The sequence below is a fragment of the Drosophila navojoa genome, chromosome 4, assembly GCF_054131105.1.
Source record: "Drosophila navojoa isolate 15081-1374.11 chromosome 4, UAZ_NAV_1.0, whole genome shotgun sequence".
Lineage (NCBI taxonomy): Eukaryota > Metazoa > Arthropoda > Insecta > Diptera > Drosophilidae > Drosophila > Drosophila navojoa.
In genome coordinates, this window is record NC_142892.1 from 2,570,626 (window position 1) to 2,580,000 (window position 9,375).

General features: G+C 45.6%; 1 protein-coding gene across 1 annotated transcript in view; it reads left to right on the plus strand.

Annotated features, from left to right (window-relative positions):
* The first annotated feature begins 8 nt into the window (after positions 1-8).
* Positions 9-9,375, plus strand: part of dikar (CECR2 histone acetyl-lysine reader dikar) — a 15,070-nt gene continuing 5,703 nt past the window's right edge. Inside the window, exons 1-9 of the mRNA XM_089258812.1 lie at positions 9-101; positions 1,194-1,348; positions 1,416-1,504; positions 1,575-2,257; positions 2,419-2,619; positions 3,712-5,052; positions 5,835-6,422; positions 6,486-6,610; positions 6,673-9,375. The exon at positions 6,673-9,375 is cut by the window's right edge and continues 1,680 nt beyond it. Of these exons, the coding sequence (XP_089114938.1) occupies positions 1,321-1,348; positions 1,416-1,504; positions 1,575-2,257; positions 2,419-2,619; positions 3,712-5,052; positions 5,835-6,422; positions 6,486-6,610; positions 6,673-9,375 (5,758 nt within the window). The 5' untranslated portion in view covers positions 9-101; positions 1,194-1,320. The remainder of the gene's footprint in view (positions 102-1,193; positions 1,349-1,415; positions 1,505-1,574; positions 2,258-2,418; positions 2,620-3,711; positions 5,053-5,834; positions 6,423-6,485; positions 6,611-6,672) is intronic.

Below are 9,375 nucleotides of genomic sequence, written 5' to 3' on the forward strand. Positions count from 1 at the left end.
TATATCGATAGTATGTAACAGTCCAATAGAGAGCGTAACAGCGCACAGTTTGGGCAATATTGCCAACAGTTTGAGGCGCATTGCTTAAATTCTGTCGTTCGGTAAGGTTCATACGTCCATTAATTTTATTTATATGTGAAAAAGAAAGCAAGTTGAAGTAAAAACAGCAATATCTGCTATTGCTCGTTGAGTGCATGAAGTGCATACATCTGCTAAATAATTAAAAGCAATAATAATTAAACAGCCGTTGTCGACCAATTGCGTGCTTCACTGTTACGGCAAAAGGAAAGCGCAAATGAAAAAATATATACACACAGCCAGAGGCAGCAGTAGCAGCAGCAGCACCACAGCGTAGCATCGCAACAAGGCAGTGTCAAAGGCGACGCATGCTCGAGGGGCGCTGCTGTCCTAAAATCGCGCGTAATTTATTTAAAAACATTCCCGATTGGCGTTCAGCGAAAGGGCATATTAATTATAAAAATGCAAGAAAAGAAAATAGAAGTGCAGACAGCAGGCAAAATAACTGTAGTATGAAAGCAGGGGAAGGGAGCGGAATTCATCGACCAGCCGAGAAATCAACAGTGCTGTGGAAAAAAGTGAGCGGCACAACTAGCGCTGAACAACACTGGCCGCATATATGGTCGTCCCACTCCCGCCCATGCGGGAGGCAACTCGTTTTTGTTTGTGGGCCTAGTTTATTGGCCATCTGTTTTGATTTTCTCTTCTTGAAATTAAGCGCGCGAAAGGGGTGCGCGTGTACTTTCTTTCTCTCCCAAAACGCAAGTGTGTGGGTGCTCTCTCAAAAATGTAACAGTGTGTGTGCATCGCAATTTACGCCGCGCGCGCTTTTGATAATTGATAAGCAGCCGTGTTTGTTTGTGTATCTCAAACAAATTGACAATAACAACACACGCTCATACATGCACACGCACACACACACACACAGGCACACATGTTGCACACGCGTTTATATTTTTGCCGCCATTGAGTTAGAGTACATGTGTTCTGTTCATGACATACCCTGGCCGTATGGTATATAAATTTGATGAGGAGCTGTGTGGCATTTAAAATACATAAATATAAATTTAAATATATATAGTCAAAATATCAATATATCAGTTGACTGCATGTCAGAAAAAGACTCTTGATTTAAATTGTATTTAAATGAATTTATTACTAATTTTCTTGCACAGAGTTTGTGAAGCGAATTTATAATTAAGCAACAGGGAACGACCAGAAAGCAAACACAACCGCGCCCTGGAATTGTTTTTAATTTAATCTTGAAGACAACCAAGTTTCTAAGACATAAAGCATACATAAATGGTTTCTACTTTCATTGGCCTATTGGGTAAGCCAGCCATACAACCAAGAAGAATCAATGGATTTACTTATCTATTAATATATTTGCATTTTAGACATACAATCATGGTGGGAGATACCGTGTATTTCGCATTTCTGTTCATTGTTTAGTTCCGCCTTCGATTTGCCAGACATTGATATTGAGGTGAGTGTTGCATATATGGAATCGCTATTGGAATATAACTTAACTATGGTGCTCTCTATTTCGCTTGCAGGACCTCGAATCGGCGCTGCTCTCCGATGGTACCAGCGATGAGGATCAAGTTGCCTTAGTGCCCGAATTAATTGTACGCCTTTTAACCGGCTGCGATGCGCTACAGTCGGTAGCCAATGAGATTACACATAGCAATTATCAAATGTTTTTGCGCCGATTTCTGCGCCAACAGTGTCGCCTGCATCAGACAGAGAATCACTTTGATACGGACATAGATTTTCAATCGCTGCCCGTTCGCAAGCGCCTACAAATTCTACACGATTTATGTCACTTTCGCCTGGACTCTGTCGATGTGCAGGTCATACTCAGTAATCTAGAGGCGGACAGTTTGCGCGTTGAGCCGCTCGGCTACGACGCGAAAAATTCGGGATATTGGTATTTCTACGGTACGCGACTCTATCGCGAGGATAAGCCAACAGCCAACACAGCTTCCGGTTCTGGCAAAGGATCGACAGCAGCAGCAGCTGGAGGATCCATTGGCTCCAGTGGAAATACAGCTTTGGGCAGCAGCAGCACTGTCTGGCAGGTGATTTGCTTCACCGAAGAGGACTGGCAAAATTTGGCGGCCAAATTCAAGACCTCAACGAATGGTAAAGAACGTGAACTCTTCCAAATACTGGATGAGAACTTTCTGCCCAAGCTGCCACAGCTGTTTCGCGAACGTGAACGTTTGAGACGCAGAAAGTAAGTGTTTTATAGATGAAGAAACGAGTATTATTTGCTTTGATTGATTTAGGATCAACCTAGCTTTAGCCAATAAGAAAAGTGAAGCGACTAACTGTACTCTCATTATCGAAATTTGTATACATTCAGTAATGAAGTTTATCATTCTCATTCGATTACAGACTGCTGCAAGTGCGCAATTCGAGTCGCATACGTAATCTAGCCGAGTTGAAGGCGCGCCAGGAAGAGGAGTTGAAGGCGCGCCAAGAGGAGGAGCGTAAGCGTGAGCGGGAGCGGGAGCGAGAACGTGAACGTGAACGTCGCGAACGACAATATTCAGCAAGTTTGGCACCGCCAGCGGTGCAGCAACGCTCACGCAGACGGTTAGCACGTCCAGTATTATAAACAGAGCAACAAGCGGACAGCATATATCACAATCATAAACAACCACACAACAACAACAACAAAAACACAACACAGACAACAACAATAACAAACAGCCAGAACTATCAAGCACACGCACATCCAAGCATATTTAGTTTCAAAAGCCGCTGTTTAAGTTTGATTATTGAAATTGTTTTTGTTTTCATTTCGATTTGATTTACTTGAAAGACAACAAACAAGTTGCTTAAAGAATTGTCATTGAAACTTAATTTAACTTAAAAAAAAAAAAAGATAGAAAAACCAAACACATTCTCATCGACGCTTAACAACAGGCCGCCGGCGAGAGAGAGACTGAGAGAAACTGAGAGACACTGAGAGCAACTGGACCAAATAATCGAGCGACACGCACTTAATTTGAGTTTTGTCCATAATTTGAAAAGAATTGGTTGGATTTCGTTTTCAAAAGCAAACAAAAAAAATCAGAAAAAAAACTTAAAAAAAACAAAACACTAAGAACAATTATGTAAGCATGCTTTTTTTACTATTCCTATATTTGATATATTGCAAATTATTATATTTTGTTTATACTTTTCATAATTTAAGTTTTACATTTGTTGTGGCACCTCATTCCATTAAGCTTTCATCGAACAGGGCCTCCATCTGCAGCAATGTTATCTACGCAGCAAATAATCACAGACTTTTCCATAGTATATATATAACATAACAGTAAAAATCGTTTTGCAAATTAACGAAGCTACAGTGAATGCCTTAAAAGAGATCAAAAATTTCCATTTCCATTGAAAAGTTTTTATTTTTTAATTTTTGTAATACTTAATGTAAACTTAAAAATTCTTCTTTGTGTGCATTCACTGTATCTGAATTTCATTTTCTTGTAAATGCTTAATCAACTTGTTCAGCCAAGTAACTAGTCATCATATATCAGGGCAATAATATTAATACTCATTTAATTTTAGTCTTAAGCGATTTCTACTGTAAAATAGTTAAATGCCTTTTTATATCCTCTGAATTGTCAGCAATATTTACTCATGATTTCCTTCTCTCTCTCTCTCACTTTGCTCTTTTCGCTTCAGTTCTCAGTCGACGTCAACAGCTAGTGGTATTTCAACTTACGCAAGCTCCCTCAGACGTACAACAACAACTAATTCGAGCGAATTTCTGTGCCACAGGGAAACCTTTTGTTTGTCGCCCGAAGAGGATGACCAGAACGACGACGAGGAGTCGACACAAGAGCAGCAGCCGCAGCCACAGCAGCAACAGCAAACACAACAACAGCAACAGCAGCAGCATCAACAACTAGCGCTAGAGCAACAGCAACAACTCGAGCAGCAGCAACAACAGCCGCAACTTGAAGATCAACAACAGCTCGAGCCGCATCAGCATTTGGGCTCTGTAAAGGCAGTTGGCGATAAGTTTCGTACGCCGCCACCGCCGCCGCGAGAGAAATCGCAATCGCCAGCGAAATTCAAGAACAAGGGCCATCATCATCATCATCATCATCACCACCACCACAAGAAGAAGAAGTCAGGCAAGAAGCAAAAGAAACGCTCTCGCGAGCGTCGCGATCGTGACAGAGATCGTGGTGAACGGGATCAACAGCATTATCATCATCATCGGCGGCGACACAAGCATGCGTCTGAGACAGACGACGACGACACTAACAACAACAACCACAGCAACAACAACAATAGCAATAGCAACAACAGCAATAGCAACAGCAACAGCAGCAGCAGCAACAACCCAACAACAGGTGGACGGAACCACAAGCGACGCCATAGTCGCCAGCATCAACACCAGCAGCTGCAACCACAACATCAGCTGTCGCCCGAGAGTCCAGAGACTCCTTCATTGAGTCCGGAGGATAAGGAGAACTTTTGCCGACAGCTGCAATTGCTGGATACAAACTCGGCGGCCATAGCGGTCGCCACAAGCATCGCGAATCTAAGCCTGCCCTCGCCCGTCGCGCATGACAGCGAGGAGCAGCAGCCCCAGCAGCCAGAGCCAACACAGCCTGCACCGCCGCCAGTGCCAGCTGTCAAGCGGGAGGAGCAGATGGCGCCAGCGGCCAATGTCAAGTTGCCCGGCCGGCAAACAAACAACTCACTCAGCTCCCTAACGGGCAACATATTTATTCCAACGGGCACACAACAGCAGCAACAACATAGCAGCAGCATCAGTAACAACAACAACTCCACCTCTTCCTCTGGCGAGACGACGGCACGCTCCAAGAAACAAAAGGCCGCTGCTGGCGCCAGCTCTGGCAGCTCCTCCAAAGCGGAACGTAAATCGGAGGCGCCATCGAAAAGCAAAAAGTCAACAGCAACGGGAACGCCATCGTCGGCCGCCTCCACTGCCTCCTCGTCCAGCAAGGCAGAACGCATTAGCAACGCCTACTCTGACAAGAGTGCCGATGAGTAAGTACTCAATTAACTCTAAAACTAAGCAAACAAAGCCCCCAACAGCACACACTCACGAACACTTACGCATACGTACTTTCTATATGAGTGGATCTCTAAGATCTACTACTAATCTATGTAAAATGTATTTGTAAAAGGCTTATAGAGACTGTTTATCTATGATTTATAGCAAAGCAAAGTCTTATATACTGAAAGTAGCTCAGAGCTTAGATATTTTAGTTGTCTTTTAAATGCTTTTGCAGATATGTATGTATAACCTATACGAACTCGACTCTCTATAAAGTTAAACTGGTAAGATTTGATATGTGAGCTAAGTTGTCATGTAGGAAGCAAATACAAGAAAATTTGTTTGATCAAATTGTAAATAGCTATGGTTGCTAAAGGAAATTACTCTTAAAAAGAGTTTTAATTAAAAAAAAAAACCTTAGAGACTTCTAAATTACTTAAAGTAAATATATATAATGATCAATATTGGACAGACCTATTATTAAATGGAGCATATATATCTGCAAGGGTATTTCATATTTTAAAATTAAGATCCCACGCCCTACTGTAACTCCCTCAAGTAGTGTTGCTTCTATGTTTCTTTGATTGCATGTCCTTAACTCTTGCACTTATCTCAACTAACCAACACATCATATTTCATCAAATTGTATATAATATATCGATTGAATTAACATTCTATTACCCATTTGTATTGTAAACTTTTGTACCTACCACCAAAAAACAACCAACAACAACATTTTGACTGTTCATCATAACCGTAACAAAAAATGTAGCCATGTAAATAGTACCAACCGTAGCAACAGCAGCTTTAACAACAACAACAACAACCACCACCACCATAAGCACGCGTCGCACCACAATCACAACAACAACAACAATCACAACCACTCAACGTCGGAGGCAGCAAATGCAAATGCAGCAAAAATAACAACAACGCCGCACGGAGCCCAAACATCATCACACAACACCACCAATCACACGCACCACACCAACTCCACCCACCATTCACATAGTCATATTAACAGTAATAAACATAAATCTCATTCCTCGACATCAAACACCACACAACAACCACACATAACAAATGTAACCAGACCCATAACCCATCATCTAACAAATCACACCAACACCACCTCTACTACAACAACAACAACAACCACTTCATCAGCGAAAGCAAACAACAATTCAACGTACAACTCCTCAAATCATGCGAATATTCTTAGCTTTACCGAAACGGAGGAGGTGCTACAAATCGGAATGCATAAGGTGCTTGTCTATGTGAAAAATCATCGGGATGCATGGCCCTTCATGGATCCCGTTGAAGAGGATATCGCGCCGCGATATTACTCAATTATCAGAAGGTAACGTATACAAAAATATCAAGTACATCCTAGCTATCTTACATTAATTCACTTCTTTCGTAGACCCATGGACCTGCTCAAAATGGAGGATAAACTGGACAGTGGGAAGTATCACAAGTTCAGCGAATTTCGCAACGATTTTCGCTTGATTGTCAACAACTGTAGACTGTACAATGGTCACAACAATGGTATGCCATATCTCAATTAAATATCTGGATAAGAATTATGTAAATAATCTCTCATTTCACAGAGTACACGGAAATGGTCAACAATCTGCAGGATGCCTTTGATAAGGCGACCAAGAAATATTTCGATAATCTCTCCGAAGACGACGATGATGATCCGAATTTAAGTTATCCCGCCGCTGATTCCAAAATGAATGTATTCCGCGAGAAGTACTTCAGCAAGAAAGCGAAAGGTGACGACGGTAAGGAATCCTCAGCGAACTCGACGTCGAGTAAACGTATACAGGACACAAGTGCGGAGGAGGAGGAGCACAGTGAAACGGAGGAGCCTGCCGCGGAGCTGACAACACACGCGCAAAAACGTAAACGCAAGGAGAAGGATAAACGGCGTAAGAAAAAAACCAAAACAAAACCCGAAAGAGACATGGGTCACAATGAAGATGCGGAGACGGATGAGGAGGACTTGCAGCCGGAGCCGCCACCACCGCCGCCTGTGATCAAGAAGAGCAAAAGTAACAAAGTACTTAAGGAAAAAGACAAAGACAAAGACAAAGACAAGGATAAGGACAGGGAAAAGGACACAGAGCTGGCCACGTCGAGCAAACGTGGACGCAAAGCCAAAGGCAGCAAGTCCTCGCAGTCAACGTCGGCCACCAGTTCCTCGAAGCCCACTACCAAAACACAAAAGACCAAAAAGGCGAGTAAAAAGTCAACGCCCGAAACGGAAACCGAGTCGGAAGCTAGCAATCCACCACCCACTGAACCCGAGTCGAGCGACGATGAAGAATTGGCTCTGGCCAAAGTGAAATCGCTGGTGAAGCCGACAGCGCGCACGATAGCCGCGCAAAAGAAGAAAATGGTGCCCGCCGAGTCGAAGGTGAAGACACCAACGCCTGTGAAGCGTCAGCCAAAGAGCAAGAAGGGAGGACGAGGTCGTGGCAAAGGCGAGCGGGAGCTGGACGACCTGGACGACGACAGTCCACTGTTTGATAAGAAGCAATTGCCACCAACAGCTGCTGCAGCGCTGGCAGAATCTGCTGCAGAGCTGGAGGAGGACGATGACGAACGCGACAACGACGACAATGCGGATGCAGACGATGATGATGACGACGATGACGACGTCTCACGATCGCGCAGCATGTCGCCCTTCAAGGTGGATCTGCACAAGAAATACTCAAAGAGCGCGCTCAACGATGATCTCTCCGAGCTGCTGACAACAGTGAAAAAGGTGACCAGTGTGGAGACCTCCAAGCTGAGCGCACGTCACGAGGTCGACAAGTCCGATCAGGACTCGGAATCCGATTTCATGTCCCTAGCCAGCAACAGTAGCTCCGATGAGCGACGACGTCGACCCTCGCCAGTGGCCACAAAGCGCGGCAAGAAGTCAGAGGTGAAAAAGGAGAAAGAGAAAGAGAAAGAGAAGGACAAGAAAAGCACGCAACACAAGGAAAAGGACAAGGATAAGCATAAGGATAAGGACAAGTCGCGCAGTGCCAAGCACAAGAAGAGCTCAGCAGAGGCGGCGGCTGCAGCAGCCGCAGCTGCCGAGCAAGCGGAACTGGAGATGCTGCTGCCCTTCATGGACAAATACGATGTGATCAAGTATCGACGCAGTCGCGCAGCTCAAAGCAATTCCAGTGCATCCAATTCTCTAGCGCCCTCCGAGGACTCCAAATCGACGAGTATCAAAAGCAATTCCAACTCCAAGAAGAAGCGTGAAAATACAACAGAGCCGCCAGCGGAGCATAAACGTGGTCGTAAAAGCAAAGAACCAAAGCATGCCAAGGAGTCCAGCGGCAGCGTAGAGAAGTCGATCAAGCTGGAAAAGCCTGACAAGGAGAAGGAGAAAGAGAAGGAAGAGAAGCCCGTGGAGAAACAGCCCAAGAAAGCAGAGACACCAAAAAGCATTGAAAAGCCACTGCTGCGGGATTTGACGCCGCCACCACCGGCGCAGCCCAAAACGTCAACGCCTCCGTTGCCAGCCGTTAAAACAGAGTCGGCTGGCAAGGATGCAGTCAAGTCGGCTAGCAGCAATAGTGCCAGCAATGCCAAGACTAAAGATTCCAGCACCAAAGCCAGCAGCAAAAAGCGAGCGGACAAGCAAATGCCGCCGCCGCCGAAGCCAGCGGAAAAATCCGCTGAAAAGGGCAATAAGAAGATGACGGGCAAACGAGCAGCTGCTGCGGCTCAGAAAGCCACGGCCAACAGCAATGCGAATCTGGAGGCGCTGGATGTGGAGACGGAGCAAACGCTAAAGGACATCAATCGTTGGCTGGAGCACACGCCGCGCTTCTCGGAGTTTAGCTCGGCGAGCAATTCGCCGTCGCGCTACAATCTGCTGGATGACTTCGACTCTAGCATTGGCACCAAGCTGGATGCGGCTGACTTCAGGCGACCCGTTGCCCTGGCTGCGCCCAAGGCGGAGCTGGTGCCCACCAAGCTGGCCGAAGCGCTCAACGAGCTGGTCAGCGAAACCGCGCCCAAGCAAAGCATTAAAACCGAATCCGATGTGCTTCCCACGGCGAGCAGCGTGAGCAGCAGCTGCGGCACACCGCCGCATTCAATGCACTCGGGCAACTCCATTGGCAGCACCTCAGCCACAGCTGCCAGCTCTACCTCGGCGTCTTCCAATAACTCCTCAGCCGCAGCGCCGCAAACGGCAGCAGCCGCATCCGTTCCACCCACAACCGGACCAGCAGCAGGCGCAGCAGCTGCAGCAACAGCATCGCCTGCGCCTTTGAAGCCCGCCAAGGAGCCGAGCAGCACGC